General features: G+C 44.6%; 1 protein-coding gene across 3 annotated transcripts in view; it reads right to left on the bottom strand.

Annotated features, from left to right (window-relative positions):
* LOC129857727 (type II inositol 1,4,5-trisphosphate 5-phosphatase-like) overlaps positions 1-21697 on the bottom strand; it is a 34313-nt gene that overhangs the window by 2047 nt on the left and 10569 nt on the right. For 2 of the 3 annotated variants that reach the window (XM_055926240.1, XM_055926242.1), the window contains 13 exons: positions 17379-17475; positions 16576-16770; positions 15259-15360; positions 13968-14082; positions 7759-7875; positions 6796-6983; positions 6118-6229; positions 5588-5697; positions 5076-5211; positions 4629-4739; positions 3686-3851; positions 2336-2571; positions 1138-1245 (listed from right to left, as the gene is read on the bottom strand). In XM_055926240.1, coding sequence (XP_055782215.1) covers positions 1138-1245; positions 2336-2571; positions 3686-3851; positions 4629-4739; positions 5076-5211; positions 5588-5697; positions 6118-6229; positions 6796-6983; positions 7759-7875; positions 13968-14082; positions 15259-15360; positions 16576-16770; positions 17379-17475 — 1793 coding nt within the window. The remainder of the gene's footprint in view (positions 1-1137; positions 1246-2335; positions 2572-3685; positions 3852-4628; positions 4740-5075; positions 5212-5587; positions 5698-6117; positions 6230-6795; positions 6984-7758; positions 7876-13967; positions 14083-15258; positions 15361-16575; positions 16771-17378; positions 17476-21697) is intronic. The other variant, XM_055926241.1, reaches the window with a different exon arrangement.

Below are 21697 nucleotides of genomic sequence, written 5' to 3'. Positions count from 1 at the left end.
GTAGCGTATTATGCATTTCACTTTTTTAATTAATCAACTAATACATATATTTATTTGACCCTTAACATTCAGACAGAGCCAGGTATTTACAAAAAAGTGAACCGGGCATCAAAGACAAAACCGTTCTGTTGAGTCATTCCAGCCTGTTGGTGGTTGCTAGAGACAAATAGAATGTTTCCAAACGTTCCTATTTTCAATCCGCTGGATTGCTGTGGTGAAAGAGACATATGTCTGCACACAGCTGGGAGGATGCCAAAAGCTGCCCAACTCACTTTGAATTCTTTGAGGCTGTGCAACTAACTGCGAAAGGGGAGGTAAGTAGACAAAAAGGTACTAGCCAACATCCTTGAAAACTAGTGTATTGTCAAGAAACTAATCCCTGATTCCGACCCGAGCTGTACTGGTTCAGATTTTTTTCTTCTCACATTCTCCCTCCCAGGCAGCAACAACTATTGTGGAGGCATAGTACAGCTCAGGGCCAGTACAGCTCAGGGCCCATTTTCCCAATATTTTATATTTATTTATTTAACTATGCAAGTCAGTTAAGAACAAATTCTTATTTAAAATGACGGCCTACATGTAAATCTTCAATCTTACCTAAACATTATAATTATTCCACAATACTGACAACAGACCAGCTCCTAGAGAGATATCACCTTATGGCTGCAAATATTGAGGCAGCATATTCTAATCCTTACCCTATAATCACAGATTCATTTGGCACATCATTGCGCACGTTACAAATCATGAAATATATTGAGGCAGTGTAGCCTATCAATAGAACTCAATTGACTGAACATTCAATTGATTTCAATATGTTTGAAATATTAAGGGCTATATAGCCTATAGGTCTACTGTAGGCCTATTTATTATTTAATGCAATCTCAGTTTTCATTTGAAGCATCTTTTTATCTTTTTCTTGTTCAATTGTAAAGACATTGGCAACTTTGTATTTGTAGTCAACTTCGTTCTGAAATTATCGGCGGTCACAGAGAGACAGATAAACAGCTTGATTCAATGTGTAGCGGAGATCTGTGTATAAAGTGAGGGGCAAAAAAAGCATCCAATGACGCACCTAGCTGTTCTAGGTTTGGCTCAGTAGTGCGAAAATGGTAAAAGATTTCGGTGAGTCCTGACCTGTTTAGGAGCATTACGATATAGGTGGTCCACCATCTGCCATATCTCTTTAGGGATATCCAGGGGCTTATCGATGATTAAGTTTCTGGTCTCATCACCTGACGACGTCTTTAGAAAGAAGACAAAAACAAAAAAAGACATTTTAGTGAAATGGGTTTAAATCCTGGACCTAACCTTTCTTGAACAACATGTCCTTAGAGGACAATGTGTTGTAGCTATTTATGCTGCCTGTATTAATAACTAGCGAGCCATAGATTTAAAAAAATACAAATATTTTTAAAAGGGTGAGACATCTTTGGTCTTCTTTATTCTCAGAATCTATCATCTTTTCATCTGGTCAATTTTAGTATAACACTGATTGAAGATCAAACAAAAAAGCAGAGGTTTCTGGAGAGGGTTGCTCTAGCGTACACAACAGCATGCTGTTTTGCAACACTAATGACCCTGTGGATATTCCCCCCTGGCAACAGTGTGTTCTGGGCCAATGGGTGATTTGATTCCATGTTTGGAAACCCACTTCAGACACAAAATCTCCTATTTGGTTCACACAGCGCAAAAAACAGTTTCTGTTTTTACAAAAGATGTAGGCTTCTTAAGACAAAAAGGAAATGGTGGGGGCTATAGCGAAAAGCTTACGAACAGAATTTCACTTTAGCTTCTATGTTTAGTGCAAATGTGTCTAGTCTCTTGTCTCAATGAATTGGGGGAATTTTGACTGCAGCTAGTTCAAGATTTGCACTTCCTGGTCATTTTTAGATAACTGAAAACAAAATCATACAAAAATTATGAGCAGGACAGAATCCCCCAAGAGCACTTTCACTTTTAATTGTTTTTATTCTGGCAAGGCTTTTCATATGAAACAGCCTTGAAGAGGGGGACATTTCCAGGCCACAGTCAGCTGATTCTTCACCCTTCTCCCAACGTGTGCACTTGCATACTCCATATTTCACAATGGTGGAAACTCCCTTCAGCCAATGCTTAGGTTACACCAATATAATACTTTTAAATCCACGATGGAGAATGTACCAGACCACTGCACACTTTTGGAGAAGTGGAGAAGCCTTCAGAGTCAGACTGCACCTGGATCGTATTCACTCATACCATGAATTTGTTCAATAAGAAACACACATTTTTGCTTTCCAGTGCAAACTATATATACAATAATGAACACACTTCTTGCTGGCTATACTGAACTCACCAGCTCCCGGATGGTCTCCAGGGGCATTTCCTGGATGGGGTCCCTCAGTTGGCACAGGGTATGGATGGACGAGCCGAAGCAGCTGGGCAGGTAGTTGCCCGACACAGAGAGAAAGTAGTCCTTTCCCCGCTCCAGGTGGAGCACCAGGATGTCCTCGATTTGCTGGCGGCCTGCGTTGAGCTCCGTGGCGGTGGAGCGGTTCACAAACACCTCCAGGTCGATGTCCACGTTGCCGCCTTGGTGAACAATGCATGGACGGGATCAGGTATATTTCAATGATTATATGGAGGAATGGAGGAACATTTCAGAAAAGCACCAATTCCTGATTATCAATTCCCTGAGACACAGAAGAACAGGGTTGTGTTCATTTGGGATCAAATGAAAGAAAACTCCACTGACAAACTGAAGGAGGGACTACTTGGACATGTCCAATAAGAAACACAAATTATTCAGTTTCAAAACGTTTGAAAATGTTTTCTGTTGCGTGACCTAATGAACATGATCATGCTCTATGTAAATATGCTGTGTGGAAACTTGTTGAGGAACGGTGTTGACGAACCACAAGCAAAGGATGTACTGTACACTAAGCATTACTAACTGCACGTGAATGTGTGAAGGGAATCCTATTCATTTATAGCTGCATCACTACATTGACAATCTCAGAACTAAATGAGACAAACGGTAAAAAACAAACTATCAGCAACGAGGCAAAGAGCATTGAGGCACATCCACCACTCCTTTCATCCTAAGCCTTGAGATATCGCCATTATTTACAAGTCTCTCGTGCTAGACAGATCTGAAATAGCTTCCCTTCCATCAAACACTGAGTTGAGAAAATTCCTCTATCAATTGCAGTCACAGGGAAAACTCAAATCTGTCATTCACTCAGAACAGAGCTATGATGTGGTCTCTCGCTTCATATGTCATAGAGCTCATGACATTATGTCTAACATAGCGGGGAGGCCAGGTGTTTATATAAATTCATATCCATTCCTTAATATAAGTCTTAGGCCCTGTTCCAATACTTCAGAAATGCCTTCCGACCTTCCTTGAAGTACTCACTGATCTGAATTAGTTAGGTTGAAGAACGTAATGGGGTGGCAACCTTGCTTTCACCCAGCCAAACTCTAGATCTGGGGCTGTATGTATCAGATGTTTTAGAGTAGGAGTGATAATGTAGGATCAGTTTTACATTTGAGATCACAATGAATTGGATTACAAGGACAGGGGGGGTACCGGATCCTAGATGAGCACTTCTACTCTGACATATTTGATACACACCTTGATACAAGTGCTTACCTCAAGAAAACGCGGAAGAAAGAATAGGGCCATAAGTCCTGCTATACTCACCCTGGGCGATGAAGCCCTTGGCCGGGTTGGCGGTGAGCCAGGGCTTGCAGTAGGTGGGCTCATCCAGCTTCTGGATGAACTCAAACTGGCACGGGACCTGCCCGTCGTTGTGGAGGGTCAGAGTCTCTGCCTGGTGCTGCATGAACTTCACATCTTTGAAGTGAAACTGGGGAGGGAGAGTGATTTGGATTAGGTTTCACAGGTAGGGAGTAGGGGTGTGAAAATCACAGCGTTGATTACAGAAATGATTACAGTTGATATGCAGCCATTGTCAATGGTAGGGGATGTCGGCTTCAATATCCTAAATGGCATATCTAGGATCAGGCTATAAGATGTCATGTCGAAAAACCGTGACGGCCCTGATGGAGAAATTGCACAATAATTGCTCTGCAAGTGCAAGTACAAAGCGCATGCTCTCAAACACCATACGTGGCATTAACAACAGATTGTTGGACATGTATGAACACGCTGTCATACATCGCCGTCTGGTTAGGATTAGACTAAGGTTAGCAATGTGGTTAGGGTTAGGTTTAAAATCACATTTTAAGAAGATCAATTGTAGAAATAGGCATGCTTTATGACTTTGTGGCTGTGGTAACTAGTGACGACCATTATGTAGGAATCCCAGGCCTGCAGCAGATTGAACTGCATTGACCCCTACCCCTAGCGGTTATACACAGAACCACATCTGAATTGTGAAATCACGTCATTTGAAGTTTAAATGTTAAGGAAAAAAGTGTCAATTTGTACATGTAGCACAGACGTTTTCCCTCAATTTGACTCCTGTTCGTAAGCGTTGTAATAAGCGTTGTTCACAAGGTTCTGCTGCTGTCAATGTTCACTGATAATGTTGTATTGTGCATTGTGAAAGACCAGAGAAATGTTAACATATTCTTCATCAATAACAATTCACAGTAGAATCACTGAACTCTTGACCACTCACCTCTCGCCTGGACAGCGTTACGGACGGAATGCACTCGTTCTCCATCTTGTCCAGCGAGCGCACAATTTCCTCAAATGTCTTTTTGTAAGACTCTTCGTTCACCAGCTTGATCTGAAGAAACAGCAGAGAAGGGAGGTTAAAACACAGATGAATAGGGGAAACTAGATGCATATCATTAGTTTAACATTTTAAAAAATGCCATGCAACAGAACATCTAGAATTAGAATCCAAATACTTGTCATGAATGGATAAATTAAATTCTCAAGAGGAAACTCTTCACACCACCTTGCTTGCTCTGCCCCATAGTGTGACTAAGATTGTTCAGATGGGCCTTTTACAATCTTGGGTTATCTACAAGAATCTTTGGTTATGACCACCAGGCTAAACCAACCAAAACCTCATGGTCTCTAAGAGGTCAAAGGACAGATGGTGGAAACTAATTCTCACCCCCATCTCCAGCAGGGAGCTGACTGGCTTGTGGTCGCTGGTCTTCAGGTCCATGTGACTCTGGTAGTGCAGCTGCCGCACATTCTTGCCTCGCCACAGGATCCGATCGCACCACGCCGGCACGCGACACTTTTCACTGAGGGCGTGAAACATGAAACTTTAAGACATTTCGGAGACAGATTCCACGCAATAAGATATTTAAGAGTTTTGTAACACTTTATTCTGCAGCTATAACGCTTTAAAACATATTATAAGAATGTATGAGCCTTTGCAATGCATTATAAATCAGGCTTATAATATATTCTGTCTCCCTATGTATCAATATTCCAACTCAAAACGTCTTAGGCTCATTATGCGACAACCATAAGACATTATAAGGGGTTCATACATGTTCTTACGATGCATTATAAATGGCATTATAATGCAATATGTCTGCAGGCTTTTAGTAAAGTGTTATTGTTTTCTCCATTACCTTTATAGATAATACTAGACATTTAGAGAGGAGAAGTTACCTTGTGTCCCATTGGTCAGAGCCAGTGTCGTATTTGTAAGTGGGCAGGAAGCCGATTTCTCCCTCCACAAAGCCCACGAAAACTGCCTCCTCATCGATCTGCCTCTTCAGCTGAGGACCACAGAGCCACAACAAGACATCGTGACAATTACCACACTCATCAGGGTGTAATGTGACTGGCACTGAACACAGAGATTAGCAGTCTTATTCATTAGGGCATATTGTAGCAAAACGTTTTGCAACGGAAAATTTGTGTTTGTGATTGGACAATTTCAGGTACGGTAGTACCTCCCTGTTTCAGATCAGTTGTCCTCAGTTAGGAGCCTAATAAATAAGACCATGGGAACAATGTTGTGGAACATTCAGATATTACAAAGAACAAACCTGCCTGTCTGACAAGTAGAGTAAGGAATCATGTCAGCTATATTCATAACATTTCTATCTGCAATGTTCTACAACATTTGCCTATTGAACGCACCCTAGAAGTAGACATTTAAATGGCTTGAAGTTAAGCGGCTTGAGATTACCTACCTGGTCATAACTGTGCAGCGTTTCAAAATCCTTCTTGGCAATTAAGTCCTTCACATTGTCGATGTCAAGGTCACTTAGCCTGTAGTTGAGATCTCCCAGCCATAGGACCACACTGTAAGCAAGGAAAAGATGATGCATTGAGAATATGGAAAATCATAGAAATATAACTACTCTTCTATAATTATATTTCAATACGGAAAACGGTGGCTTTGCATGTGGTTCTAGAACTCATCCCACTCTACAACTGCATCAAAACACTGCATTCATTTCAAATGTTCACCTAAGCCATTATAAAGTTATGTAAAATTGGCAAGGTGCACTGGTCTTGTGATCAAAGGTTTACATAATACATTCGCTATTTTGTTCCCTTGAGAAAATGTCACCATGCCGGAATAAATATAAAGCATGGTGTACCACCACAACTACCAAATCCAGGGTCCTGTTCATTAGGCACAAAATAACAAACAAAAACAACAGACTGAAAAGGCAGGGATTATCTGGACTCGTCCAATAAGAACCTCATTTTTGTTTTCGTTTGCAAAATATTATCAATGTGTGCCCTAATGAATACGACCCAAAACATATCCAATAAGAAACGCTCATTTAAATGTTTTGGCCCTAATGAACACAACCCTGTAATAGTGGAAATACTGCTTTGTATTAAAGACTTGTTCATACTCGTGCTTCATGATGGTGAGTGGGGCCAGCGCGGGGTCGTGCTGGCGGAAAAGCAGCCTACTGCAGATGTCCTTGTAGTCCTGGTTGCGCCTTTCGTACTCCTCGATGTGGGCGGCCAGGTGGGAGTTGACCACACAGATGTCAGAGTTGTGGAAGCGGAAGCGGATGGCCACAGCACCTTTGTTTCCCTGTGGAGAGAGGTTTGTAAAACATTTTATATTATGTGCCCTTATAGAACAAACCATTTCCCTGCTGCGTCATGAAAAGTAGTACAAGCAGTACGGTTTCAGAACAAGCTTTGTTATCTAGCAGTGGATACGATCACATGCAACTTCAAATACAACTAGTGCAAGTTATTAACAAACACGGAATCAGATGGTTATTGTCAACAACATTACAGATGTCAGAGGATTGGTTAGCTAGCAAGCCTGTGAGGCAAGGTAAAATATCACAAATAGATAAAGCTAGATAAAGCCAGAAGAATAATCAACTTATAGAACATAGCTATAGCCATCAGTCTTGTGTGTTTTCACGGTCATCACTCACTCACTGTTGAGTTTGTCAAGGTCAGACTTTAGCGTCTATCCTGCTACAGAGCCTGTTGGTACCGGGATGCGCTCGCATCACCCGAACTTGACATCTGTTTGTATACAAAAAAATAGCTCTATGAACAATAGGAATTCCAATGTGTTTTCCAAACATACCTGGGTTCCAAGTCTGGTGTATTTGAGGCTACAAATGTGAGAAACACTGGTTTTCTAAACCCTGGTAAAAGCCGAGTTTGGAGGTGGAAGGGTGCAATATAACTCCTTGTCCAACTGTAAAATGGAAGCTAAATGAAACTAGTGGACGCCAGCCAACCTCCTGCTCTAAACTGCTAAGCAATTGATTTCAGCCCGCTTAGCGGCCAAGGATATGTACTCCTACTATACCCTCACTGGACACACACACACCACCACCTACCATTCTACCCATGATGCCGGTGCCCACGGTCTCTGCCTCCATCTCAGAGATGTGCTTGGCGTGCTCATTCCTCACGTAAAACAGCAGCATGATGCCCACCAGACGAACCAGTTTCACCTGTAGGGATACACAGGGGTCATAGGTCACAGACAGAACAATACACTGGTCAAGCATTTGCTATTAGCCTGATCCTGGATGTGTTTGTGCTGTTTACGAAACACCTAAGGTTGTTCAGGTAGTGTTAGCGGAAGGGGTAAACAATAGAGATCTGGTCAGGAGGACCGCAGTGAAGTGGCATACAGGACAATGCAATATTGTTCATGCCAATACTGCAGGAGCAAAAATGCTAAATTGCTAGCAGTCAGATTGTTCCACATTCAATCCTGTCAAGGATATAAACCGAAGTAGGATATAACCCAACATTACCATATTAATATTAATGTGAAACCAGCCATTTCACAGATTCTTGCCCTATGCCATGTCAATTACAAAGCAACCAAGTGAGCTAAATTCACACCAGTGACAGAGGACTGACAAATACTGGGTGGTTGAGGGAGAAAATCTTTACAAGCCTTTTAAAAGAGGAAGAAGCAGTTTAGCTTGAGTCGGCAATTTATAAAAAAGGGGAAATAGGTCTAGATAAAAAGAAGATTGAAAAAGAGAAGCTCATGTACAAGCTTTCACCAGGTTAACAAATCCAGACTTTACAATATAAAGGGAAGCAAATAAGTCATTACAACATTGTACCACTTTGCTTTGGAAACATCTGTAGTACAGCGACACTCAATTGTACCAACTGTGACTACATGCATCCTTCCTTCCTCACTGACTTGAGGTAATCACTGACATGCATGTGCTCGGATAAGTGAAAGGAATATTAGCACCCCACTTCTTTTACCAATCCAACCCTCCCATATCGGTTTATTTTATTATTTTATTTAAAGGAAGGAAGGATGCGTTTTTGGCGTATTCAAACAGGGCCTTAGTTATAAAAAAGAAACATGCATGTAACCTTCCCCACAGTCACTTTAGGGTGATTTCTCCCTTTCTCTGCTGTCTATCACAGCCTCCTGGGTTTCAGCCAATCAGTGTGCCCGAATGGACAAAGCAAAGTGGTATGATGTTGTAATGACTTATTCAAAACTGTAATCTCTTATGCTTCACGGAGAAGTGGCTGAACGACGACACCATCAATATACAGCTGGCTGGTTATACGCTGCACCAGCAGGATAGAACAGCGGCGTCTGGTAAGACAAGGGGCGGCGGACTATGTATTTTTGTAAATAACAGCTGATGCACGATATCTAAGTCTCAAGCTATTGTCTCGCCTGAGGTAGAGTATCTCATGATAAACTGTAGACCACACTACCTACCTAGAGTGTTTTCATCTGTATTTTTCGTAGCTGTTTACATACCACCATAGTCAGAGGCTGGCACTAAGACAGCATTGAATAAGCTGTATTCCGCCATAAGCAAGAAAACGCTCACCCAGAAGTGGCGCTCCTAGTGCCGGGGACTTTAATGCAGGGAAACTTAAATCTGTTTTACCAAATTTCTACCAGCATGTTAAATGTGCAACCATAAAAAATACAATAAAATCTGGACTATCTTTACTCCACACAGAGACGCATACAAAGTAGAGGTCAACCGATTATGATTTTTCAAAGCCGATACCGATTATTGGTGTACCCCCCCAAAAAACGATATCGATTAATAATTTATTTATTTATATATATTTGTAATAATGACAATTACAACAATACTGAATGAAAACTTGTATTTTAACTTAATATAATACGTAAATAAAATCTATTTAGTCTCAAATAAATAATGAAACATGTTCAATTTGGTTTAAATAATGCAAAAACACAGTGTTGGAGAAGAAAGTAAAAGTGCAATATGTGCCATGTAAAAAAGCTAACGTTTAAGTTCCTTGCTCAGAACATGAGAACATATGAAAGCTGGTGGTTTTAGGTTGTAGTTATTATAGGAATTATGACGCGCCGACTACTTCTCTCTATACCATTTGTATTTCATATACCTTTGACTATTGGATGTTCTTATAGGCACTTTAGTATTGCCAGCCTAATCTCGGGAGTTGATAGGCTTGAAGTCATAAACAGAGCTGTGCCTCAACCATTGCTAAGAGCTAATGGCATACGCAGTAAAGCGCTGTTTGAATGAATGCTTACGAGCCTGCTGCTGCCTACCACCGGTCAGTCAGACTTCTCTATAAAATCATAGACTTAATTATAATAAACAGAAATACGAGCCTTTGGTAATTAATATGGTCAAATCCGGAAACTATCACTTTGAAAACAAAAAGTTTATTCTTTCAGTGAAATACGGAACTGTTCCGCATTTTATCGAACGGGTGGCAACCCTAAGTCTGAAGGTTGTGCAATGTAACAGCAATATTTAATGTTATGTCATAATTATGTAAAATTCTGGCAAATTAGTTAACAGTTCGCAACGAGTCAGGTGGCCCAAACTGAACGCAAAAGAAGTGACACAATTTCCCTAGTTAATATTGCCTGCTAACATGAATTTCTTTTAACTAAATATGCAGGTTTAAAAAAAATATACTTCTCTGTATTGATTTTAAGAAAGGCATTGATGTTTATGGTTAGGTACATTTGTGAAATGATTGTGCTTTTGTGAAATCATCACCCGTTTGGCGAAGTTGAAGTAGGCTGTGAATCGATGATAAATTAACAGGCATTAACATTAACATTGATTATATGCAACACAGGACAAACTACGTAACTACACATGGCTGATGATATTACTAGCTTAACTAGTGATTACGTGAAGATATCTTATAAAAAAATGAAGTTTAACGCTAGCTAGCAACTTACCTTGGCTCCTAGCAGCCACAAGGTCCTTTTGACGCTGCACTCGCATAACAGGTGGTCAGCCTGCCACGCAGTTTCCTCGTGGATTGGATTGTAATTGGTCATAATCGGCATCCAAAAAGGCCAATTACCGATTGTTATGAAAACTCGACCTCGCCCTCATTTGGCAAATCTGACCATAATTCTATCCTCCTGATTCCTGCTTACAAGCTCAAATTAAAGCAGGAATCACCAGTGACTAGATCAATAAAAAAAGGTGAGAGTCAGATGAAACAGATGCTAAGCTACAGGACTGTTTTGCTAGCACAGACTGGAATATCTTCCGGGATTCCTCCGATGGCATTGAGGAGTACACCACATCAGTCATTGGCTTCATCAATAAGTGCATTGATGACGTCGTCCCCACAGTGACCATACGTACATACCCCAACCAGAAGCCATGGATTACAGGCAACATCCGCACTGAGCTAAAGGGTAGAGCTGCCGCTTTTAAGGAGCGGGACTCTAACCCGGAAGCTAATAAGAAATCACACTATGGCCTCCGACAAGCCATCAAACAGGCAAAGTGTCAATACAGGACTAAGATCGAATCGTACTACACAGGCTCCGACGTTCGTCGGATGTGGCAGGGCTTGCAAACCATTACAGACTACAAAAGGGAAGCACAGCCGAGAGCTTCCCAGTGACACAAGCCTACCAGACGAGCTTAACTACTTCTATGCTCGCTTCGAGGAAAATAACACTGAAACATGCATGAGAGCACCAGCTGTTCTGGAAGACTGTGTGATCACGCTCTCCACAGCCGATGTAAGACCTTTAAACAGGTCAACATTCACAAGGCCGCAGAGCCAGACGGATTACCAGGATGTGCAATGCGAGCATGCGCAGACCAACTCTCCCTGTCCAAGTATGTAATACCAACATTTTTTAAGCAGACCACCATAGTGCCTGTGCCCAAGAACACTATGGAAACCTGCCTAAATGACAACCGACACGTAGCACTCACATCTGTAGCCATGAAGTGCTTCGAAAGGCTGGTCATGGATCACATCAACCCCATTATACCAGAAACCCTAGACCCACTCCAATATGCATACCGCCCCTACAAATCCACAGATGACGCAATCTCTATTGCACTCCACACTGCCCTTTCTCACCTGGACAAAAGGAACACCGATGTGAGAATGATATTCATTGACTACAGCTCAGCGTTCAACACCATAGTGCCCTCAAAGCTCATCAATAAGCTAAGGACCCTGGGACTAAACACCTCCCTCTGGATCCTGGATGTCCTGACGGGCCGCCCCCAGGTGGTAAAGGTAGGTAACAACACATCCGCCACGCTGATCCTCAACACAGGGGCCCCTCATGGGTGCGTGGTCAGTCCCCTCCTGTACTCCCTGTTCACTGATGACTGCACAGCCAGGCACAACTCCAAACACCATCATTAAGTTCACCAATGACACAACAGTGGTAGGCCTGTTCACCAACAACGACGAGACAGCCTATAGGGAGAAGGTCAGAGACATGGCCGTGTGGTGCCAGGACAACAACCTCTCTCCCAACGTGATCAAGACAAAGGAGAAGATTGTGGACGACAGGAAAAAGAGGGCCCGAGCACGCCCCCATTCTCATCGACAGGGCTGTAGTGGAGCAGGTTGAGAGCTTCAAGTTCCTTGGTGTCCACATCACCAACACAATAACATGGTCCAAGCACAGCAAGACAGTCGTGCAGAGGGCATGTCAAAACCTATTCCCCCTCAGGAGACTGAAAAGATTTGGCATGGGTCCTCAGATCCTCAAAAAAGATTCAACAGCTGCACCATCGAGAGCATCCTGATAGGTTGCATCACTGCTTGGTAAGGCAACTGCTCGGCCTCCGACCGCAAGGCACTACAGAGGGTAGTGCGAACGGCCCAGTACATCACTGGGGCCAAGCTTCCTGCCATCCAGGAGCTCTATGCCAGGCGGTGTCAGAGGAAGGCCCAAAAAATTGTCAGACTCCAGCCACCCTAGTCATAAACTGTTCTCTCTGCTACCGCACGGCAAGCGGTACCGGAGCACCGAGTCTAGGTCCAAGAGGCTTCTAAACAGCTTCTACCCCCAAGCCATAAGACTCCTGAACACCTAATCAAATGGCTCCCCAGACTATTTGCATTGCCCACCCCTTTACACCGCTGCTACGCTCTTATCATCTATGCAGTCACTTTAATTACTCTACCTATATGTTCATATTACCTCAACTAACCGGTTCCCCCACACATTGACTCTAAACCGGTTACCCCCTGTATATAGTCTCGCTATTGTTATTTTACTGCTGCTCTTTACTTACTTTAATTTCTTATTCTTATCCGTATTTTTTTAAACGGCATTGTTGGCTAGGGGCTCGTAAGTAAGCAGGTCTACACCTGTTGTATTCGGCACATGTGACTATTCAAATTTGATTTGACATTTGGACTCTGGCCCCTCCCACTCTAGCTCAGAGTGGTTATCATCTTCAGCCGAAGAGGACGCCAAGTTTGGCTGGGGAACAAGTTTACAGTGTGTTTTCTAGAAGTGTTTGTGCATGCATCAACAATGAAAGTTGGGGCCTTATATTTTTGCCGATGTTAAATGCATGTTACTGAAATCTTGCTAGTGTTGGTTATCTTGTTATATATGTACATTTGTTCTGTCGCCAGCTGGTAACATCACCTCCTGCATGTTGTCTAATTACAGAACTGCCAGCCACTAACTATTGCATGTTTGAGGCTATTAAGTATTAAGTGCATGTTTCAACTACTGTGAGAGAGTATGTTATATTCAAACTAAAGTTGTGGAAGAGTCTAGAAAGCCTGGTGCACCCAAGCATGTTCACTTGATTTACAGCCTTGGCCTAGTAATTAAGCAAAGGTGCCCCTTAAAATCAGAGAAGATCTCTATCTGGTTGGAGAGACATGGCCATAAATCCTGACTGTCAGCTAGCCTCATCAATGATTAGCTCCTCTCTGATATGTATCCTGTAGTAGGCCTACTGTGTTAGCATGCCTAATGTGTGTGTAATGCTACGCTATGTACAGACCTGACAATATTACCCGTTGTTAATTTCCTTTCTTTCATAGAACCACAAGATAATTTGTGTGTGGTAGTGAACTAAAGAATACAACTCTGAATATGGCCACATCTGCCTGGTTCTTGCTGGACCGCCTGTAGTGGGTCAGACTAAAGTAGAGTCAGCATTAAGCCACTAGCAGATGAGGGCATCTACAGCAAGACATTTTTTACATTAGTATTAGGACACACAACCTTGTGGCAGTAGCAAGACTGGGCATGACAAGTGGCCAGTGGTTAACTGAAGGAGAGGGAGGTTCTTACTAAGGCGTACTTGGCGTCTGGATGCAGCCCCTCAGACACAGCCCTCATCCACTCGGTCTCCTTGGGCGTGTCGTTGAAGAAGAAGGCCTCCTTGCTCAGGTCCAGCTCCTGGAACCTGCAACACAGGGTCATGTTCAGTAGGCACGGAACGGAAGAAAACGGGGAGGTACTATCCGAAGGTAAACAATTGATAATCATTTTGGTTTTCTGTTGCTAAACGTTTTGCGACAGTGCACCCTGATTAACACGATCAAGGAGAGCATAAGTCCTCTCTTCTCAACTGACTCTTTATTTATTTAACCTTTATTTAACCAGGAAAAGCCCATTGAGACCCAGAGTATATTTTTCAAGGGAGACCTGGCCAAGGCAGCAGCAACAATCAATACATGGCCTCCCGGGTGGAGCAGTGGTCTAGGGCACTGCATCGCAGTGCTAACTGCGCCACCAGAGTCTCTGGGTTCGCGCCCAGGCTCTGTCGCAGCCGGCCGCGACCGGGAGGTCCGTGAGGCGACGCACAATTGGCATAGCGTCGTCCGGGGTAGGGAGGGTTTGGCCGGTAGGGATATCCTTGTCTCATCGCGCTCCAGCGACTCCTGTGGCGGGCCGGGCGCAGTGCGCGCCAACCAAGGGGGCCAGGTACACGGTGTTTCCTCCGACACATTGGTGCGGCTGGCTTCCGGGTTGGAGGCGCGCTGTGTTAAGAAGCAGTACGGCTGGTTGGGTTGTGCTTCGGAGGACGCATGGCTTTCGACCTTCGTCTCTCCCGAGCCCGTACGGGAGTTGTAGCGATGCGACAAGGTAGTAATTACTAGCGATTGGATACCACGAAAATTGGGGAGAAAATGGGATAAAATTTATAAAAAAATAAATAAAAAAACAAAAAAACAATACATTACAGAATTAAAACATACAACAATATAATCCAGCCTAAAAAACAACAACATTTACACTCCTCTGTAACAGTCTCCCATCAATATTTTAAATTCAAATGCACTCTTCTACAATTGAAAACCTTGTGTTAAAGATCCTAATTCGCAGATTAGATAAATGTTATTTCATCTGAAACACCACAAGACTAGTCGTGCACACTGGAAAGGAGACGCGATTCATAGAGGTTTGGCTGAATTGGCTCAGTTGCTGCTGTAGCAACTACGACAGTCTTCCCACTCAACACAATCTATGACTTAATTCATCCTCTTGTTGTGGGGTCTCAGACACCGACTGTACCGTCTATGTGGGCTATGGATTTAGAGGGGAAATGATTTGTAATGCCTGGGTGGATGGGACTTACCCCACGCAGTACATGTCAGGGGGAGTGGATGTGGAGCCCAGCCAGGGACGGAGGCTTTCTTTGGGGGTTTGGCCGTTCACATTGTATGTGCCTATGAAGAAACTGAGAGATGGGGGGGTAGAGAGTGAGAGAGGGGGAAGTGGTAAGTACAAAGTCAGAGAGTGGGAGCAAAGCCTAACACTGCCTAATATAGGCGTAACTGGTGAACTGTGCGGGTGTATGGCAGACATGACCTTAGCAAGCCCCTTCATATGGTGCAATGGGCAGCAAGAACCTAAACACTTCACAGAGCTGTGTGTGTGTCCACCACCAGAGGGCATTGTAGTATAAATCACTTGTCGCCATGACACTGTCCATGTTCTGTACAAACCTTCTGCGTCCTAATCATATTTTCTTCCTCCTGAAATGTGTACTTTTTCACTACCATATACCAATCATTTACTTTCATGTTCGTGAAGGGAATTGTACAAGTGGGTGGAGAGATTGGGACAGAACCAAAGCTTGTTATCACCAAGACATTTGTAAAACCCTTTTGCTTAAAAACTGCATTAGAAATTAATTACTATGAGGTTGGATAGTAGTAATTCAAAAGCAACAATTTCCTTCAACATTACATGGAAATGGACAATTCGTCAGTTATAACCATGACTTGCTTTTTCACAACTCAACACTGACATCCTGTTTAATGCAAAATGTGTCAACCCTGTAGCTTGCGGTACTGACTGTTGTTCTTGATATTTGTGATGAGTCATCGATGTTAGTTTGCATAGTACAAGTTGGATTGCTACAAATACAAAAACTGGGTGGTTCGAGCCCTGAAAGCTGATTGGCTAACAGTCTTGATATCAGAACGTATACCACAGGTACGACAATTAAAAAAGAAATTACTGCTCTAATTACATTGGTAATCAGTTTTTAATAGCAATAAGGCATCTCAGGGGTTTGTGATATATGGCCAATATACCACAGCGTTGCGTAGTGCCTAAGAACAGCCATTAGCCGTGGTATAATGGACATATACCACACCCCCTCTGGCCTTTTTGCTGAAATATACCCTTTTCACACTATTGTGCCAACCCAGAGCAAATTGTGGTAGCTGGGATAATTATATTAACATGGTCCTTTCCAGATGTGTAAACAGAACAGCACAGTACAAGTCGGCTTGGCTTGTAAATCAAGCAATATAGTAGCGGGCTAGTCACTGGTCCAGCAATGGTGGATGCCTAACCAGCCCAGCACAGTATAGCTCAGCAACATAAAAAGGATATAAGAATACATGTTCAGTGATGTTGATAGGGACAGAGGCAGGGGGGTTACCTGAAATTCTCCAGGTAGGTGTAGATGTCCTCGTTCTTGAGCAGCTCACAGCGGATGAGGTTGTCGCGCAGGCCAAACTGCGGCATGGCTAGCATTGTGGCTTTGTTGGATGCTGTGTGGCTGGACTGGCGTACCAGGTCATGCCTGCCCTCGCGCTTCAGCTCATCCCAGCCCTCACGCTTCACTTTCCCTTGGCTGCAGGGCCCACAAGATCCAAGTTTTTAGTTGCAATGATTGTGCTATGTGGAGGTTTCAGCTACCTTGGTTGAATGCACTGACGGTAGGTCGCTCTAGATAAGAACACCTTCTAAAGGACCAAATGTGTGTATATAAGATGGTCGGGGTGGGGGGACAGGAGTGTCAGAAATGTAGTTACACCCCTTTACTACTGTATAACATCTCCCACTACATATCTCGTTTCAGACTAAACCAACTAAAGGTATCACAAGAGTGTGTTTGCACTTGGCACCAAGTTCGTTCTTATGCAGAGCTACAGTTAGGCTATCATTATTTAATGTCCAGGATGATGTGTGTTGTGGGTGTTTTTTTTCTTAAGTCATGATGTTCATTAGCCTGGCTGGAAGCTAATGCCGTGAGAGACATTATATAGTGATTCTGTAATAGAGTCAAGGGCCTAATATACCCACAACACAAACATTTCAATGTCGTCATCAATACAGGACAGGGGTTAGAGGGGCGAGATGAGAAATCCAATATGGCACACTGGTCCTTTTATCCTTCTTCAAGCACCAAGCCATTTGCATACCACTGTCAGAGAGAGGAGAGTGGTGTTCAGTACTTACCTCTCTGTGCCGGACTCCACTCTGGGGTGCTCCACTCCAGTGTTCACCCTCTTGTTCCCTTCTACTGGGGATCTGCTTGCTGCGTTCAATGAGTTCCCTGTTGAGTGAGTGAGTGAGTGAGTGAGTGAGTGAGTGAGTGAGTGAGTGAGTGAGTGAGTGAGTGAGTGACAAAGCAAGAATGAGAGAGCGGGAGGGAGTTGAAAGAGAGAAAGACAACAAAAGAGAGTGCGAGAAAGAGCGAGCCAAAAGGAGTTGTAAACCAAGTAAATACATTGCCATGTGCCAACACTAATCCTATAATGCCCCTGGAGCTAGCAATGCAAATGCTTCACCTGTGAAGAATCAATAGACCACACTAGTCAATAGTGAAATTGACCACACTAGTCAATAGTGAAGTCGATTTGGTCCTTGCTTACTCGGAAGTACGGAAAATGGACTGAGGCTGTTTTCAAAAGCATTGCATTAGATATAGCATTGTATTATATTCTATAGTGAACAAAAGGAAAACACAACATGTAAAGTGTTTGTCCCATGTTTCATGAGCTGAAATAAAAGATCCCTGAAATGTTCCAAACACACAAAAAGCTTATTTTCTCACAAATGTGTACAAACTTGTTTACATTCCTGTTAGTGAGGACTTCTTACATTTACATTACATTTAAGTCATTTAGCAGACGCTCTTATCCAGAGCGACTTACAAATTGGTGCATTCACCTTATGATATCCAGTGGAACAACCACTTTACAATAGTGCATCTAACTCTTTTAAGGGGGGGGGGGGGGGTTAGAAGGATTACTTTATCCTATCCTAGGTATTCCTTAAAGAGGTGGGGTTTCAGGTGTCTCCGGAAGGTGGTGATTGACTCCGCTGTCCTGGCGTCGTGAGGGAGTTTGTTCCACCATTGGGGTGCCAGAGCAGCGAACAGTTTTGACTGGGCTGAGCGGGAACTGTACTTCCTCAGAGGTAGGGAGGCGAGCAGGCCAGAGGTGGATGAACGCAGTGCCCTTGTTTGGGTGTAGGGCCTGATCAGAGCCTGAAGGTACGGAGGTGCCGTTCCCCTCACAGCTCCGTAGGCAAGCACCATGGTCTTGTAGCGGATGCGAGCTTCAACTGGAAGCCAGTGGAGAGAGCGGAGGAGCGGGGTGACGTGAGAGAACTTGGGAAAGTTGAACACCAGACGGGCTGCGGCGTTCTGGATGAGTTGTAGGGGTTTAATGGCACAGGCAGGGAGCCCAGCCAACAGCGAGTTGCAGTAATCCAGACGGGAGATGACAAGTGCCTGGATTAGGACCTGCGCCGCTTCCTGCGTGAGGCAGGGTCGTACTCTGCGAATGTTGTAGAGCATGAACCTACAGGAACGGGTCACCGCCTTGATGTTAGTTGAGAACGACAGGGTGTTGTCCAGGATCACGCCAAGGTTCTTAGCACTCTGGGAGGAGGACACAATGGAGTTGTCAACCGTGATGGCGAGATCATGGAACGGGCAGTCCTTCCCCGGGAGGAAGAGCAGCTCCGTCTTGCCGAGGTTCAGCTTGAGGTGGTGATCCGTCATCCACACTGATATGTCTGCCAGACATGCAGAGATGCGATTCACCACCTGGTTATCGGAGGGGGGAAAGGAGAAGATTAATTGTGTGTCGTCTGCATAGCAATGATAGGAGAGACCATGTGAGGATATGACAGAGCCAAGTGACTTGGTGTATAGCGAGAATAGGAGAGGGCCTAGAACAGAGCCCTGGGGGACACCAGTGGTGAGAGCACGTGGTGCGGAGACAGATTCTCGCCACGCCACCTGGTAGGAGCGACCTGTCAGGTAGGACGCAATCCAAGCGTGGGCCGCGCCGGAGATGCCCAGCTCGGAGAGGGTGGAGAGGAGGATCTGATGGTTCACAGTATCAAAGGCAGCCGATAGGTCTAGAAGGATGAGAGCAGAGGAGAGAGAGTTAGCTTTAGCAGTGCGGAGCGCCTCCGTGACACAGAGAAGAGCAGTCTCAGTTAAATGACTAGTCTTGAAACCTGACTGATTTGGATCAAGAAGGTCATTCTGAGAGAGATAGCAGGAGAGCTGGCCAAGGACGGCACGTTCAAGAGTTTTGGAGAGAAAAGAAAGAAGGGATACTGGTCTGTAGTTGTTGACATCGGAGGGATCGAGTGTAGGTTTTTTCAGAAGGGGTGCAACTCTCGCTCTCTTGAAGACGGAAGGGACGTAGCCAGCGGTCAAGGATGAGTTGATGAGCGAGGTGAGGTAAGGGAGAAGGTCTCCGGAAATGGTCTGGAGAAGAGAGGAGGGAATAGGGTCAAGCGGGCAGGTTGTTGGGCGGCCGGCCGTCACAAGACGCGAGATTTCATCTGGAGAGAGAGGGGAGAAAGAGGTCAAAGCACAGGGTAGGGCAGTGTGAGCAGAACCAGCGGTGTCGTTTGACTTAGCAAACGAGGATCGGATGTCGTCGACCTTCTTTTCAAAATGGTTGACGAAGTCATCAGCAGAGAGGGAGGAGGGGGGAGGAGGGGGAGGAGGATTCAGGAGGGAGGAGAAGGTGGCAAAGAGCTTCCTAGGGTTAGAGGCAGATGCTTGGAATTTAGAGTGGTAGAAATTGGCTTTAGCAGCAGAGACAGAAGAGGAGAATGTAGAGAGGAGGGAGTGAAAGGATGCTAGGTCCGCAGGGAGGCGAGTTTTCCTCCATTTCCGCTCGGCTGCCCGGAGCCCTGTTCTGTGAGCTCGCAATGAGTCGTCGAGCCACGGAGCAGGAGGGGAGGACCGAGCCGGCCTGGAGGATAGGGGACATAGAGAGTCAAAGGATGCAGAAAGGGAGGAGAGGAGGGTTGAGGAGGCAGAATCAGGAGATAGGTTGGAGAAGGTTTGAGCAGAGGGAAGAGATGATAGGATGGATGAGGAGAGAGTAGCGGGGGAGAGAGAGCGAAGGTTGGGACGGCGCGATACCATCCGAGTAGGGGCAGTGTGGGAAGTGTTGGATGAGAGCGAGAGGGAAAAGGATACAAGGTAGTGGTCGGAGACTTGGAGGAGAGTTGCAATGAGATTAGTGGAAGAACAGCATCTAGTAAAGATGAGGTCAAGCGTATTGCCTGCCTTGTGAGTAGGGGGGGAAGGTGAGAGGGTGAGGTCAAAAGAGGAGAGGAGTGGAAAGAAGGAGGCAGAGAGGAATGAGTCAAAGGTAGACGTGGGGAGGTTAAAGTCACCCAGAACTGTGAGAGGTGAGCCATCCTCAGGAAAGGAACTTATCAGGGCGTCAAGCTCATTGATGAACTCTCCAAGGGAACCTGGAGGGCGATAAATGATAAGGATGTTAAGCTTGAAAGGGCTGGTAACTGTGACAGCATGGAATTCAAAGGAGGCGATAGACAGATGGGTCAGGGGAGAAAGAGAGAATGTCCACTTGGGAGAGATGAGGATCCCAGTGCCACCACCCCGCTGACCAGAAGCTCTCGGGGTGTGCGAGAACACGTGGGCAGACGAGGAGAGAGCAGTAGGAGTAGCAGTGTTATCAGTGGTAATCCATGTTTCCGTCAGTGCCAAGAAGTCGAGGGACTGGAGGGAAGCATAGGCTGAGATGAACTCTGCCTTGTTGGCCGCAGATCGGCAGTTCCAGAGGCTGCCTGAGACCTGGAACTCCACGTGGGTCGTGCGCGCTGGGACCACCAGGTTAGAGTAGCAGCGGCCACGCGGTGTGAAGCGTTTGTATGGTCTGTGCAGAGAGGAGAGAACAGGGATAGACAGACACATAGTTGACAGGCTACAGAAGAGGCTACGCTAATGCAAAGGAGATTGGAATGACAAGTGGACTACACGTCTTGAATGTTCAGAAAGTTAAGCTTACGTTGCAAAAAATCTTATTGACTAAAATGATATAGTACTGCTGGCTGGAAAATAGGCTAGCTAGCAGTGGCTGCGTTGTTGACTTTGTTTGAAAGTGTAGCTCGCTAGGTAACCTCGACAATTACTCTAGACTACACAATTATCTTGGATACAAAGACGGCTATGTAGCCAGCTAAGATCAAACAAATCAAACTGTTGTACTGTAATGAAATGAAATGTAATACTACCTGTGGAGCAAAGCGGAATGCAACTACTCGCTCCAACCCGGAAGTGCGTATCGTAGAGGGAGAGGCAATAGAAGTGTTGTTTCTTGTATTATTGTCTTTTGTGTCTTTAGAGGACTGCTTCACCTTAATGTCCCCTTTCCCCCCTTTCCCTTTTCTTCTGTCCTTATTTTGTCCCACTTTGTCCCTTCTTTGTCCCTTCTTCTCTTCTGCCAACTAGACACTCCTTGTTAGCTAGCTAGCTTCTTCCAGGAATGTCC

Source organism: Salvelinus fontinalis, chromosome 6 (genome assembly GCF_029448725.1).
Source record: "Salvelinus fontinalis isolate EN_2023a chromosome 6, ASM2944872v1, whole genome shotgun sequence".
Taxonomy (NCBI): domain Eukaryota; kingdom Metazoa; phylum Chordata; class Actinopteri; order Salmoniformes; family Salmonidae; genus Salvelinus; species Salvelinus fontinalis.
Note: the sequence above shows the minus strand (reverse complement) of the source record. Positions and strands in the feature narration are given on the sequence as shown.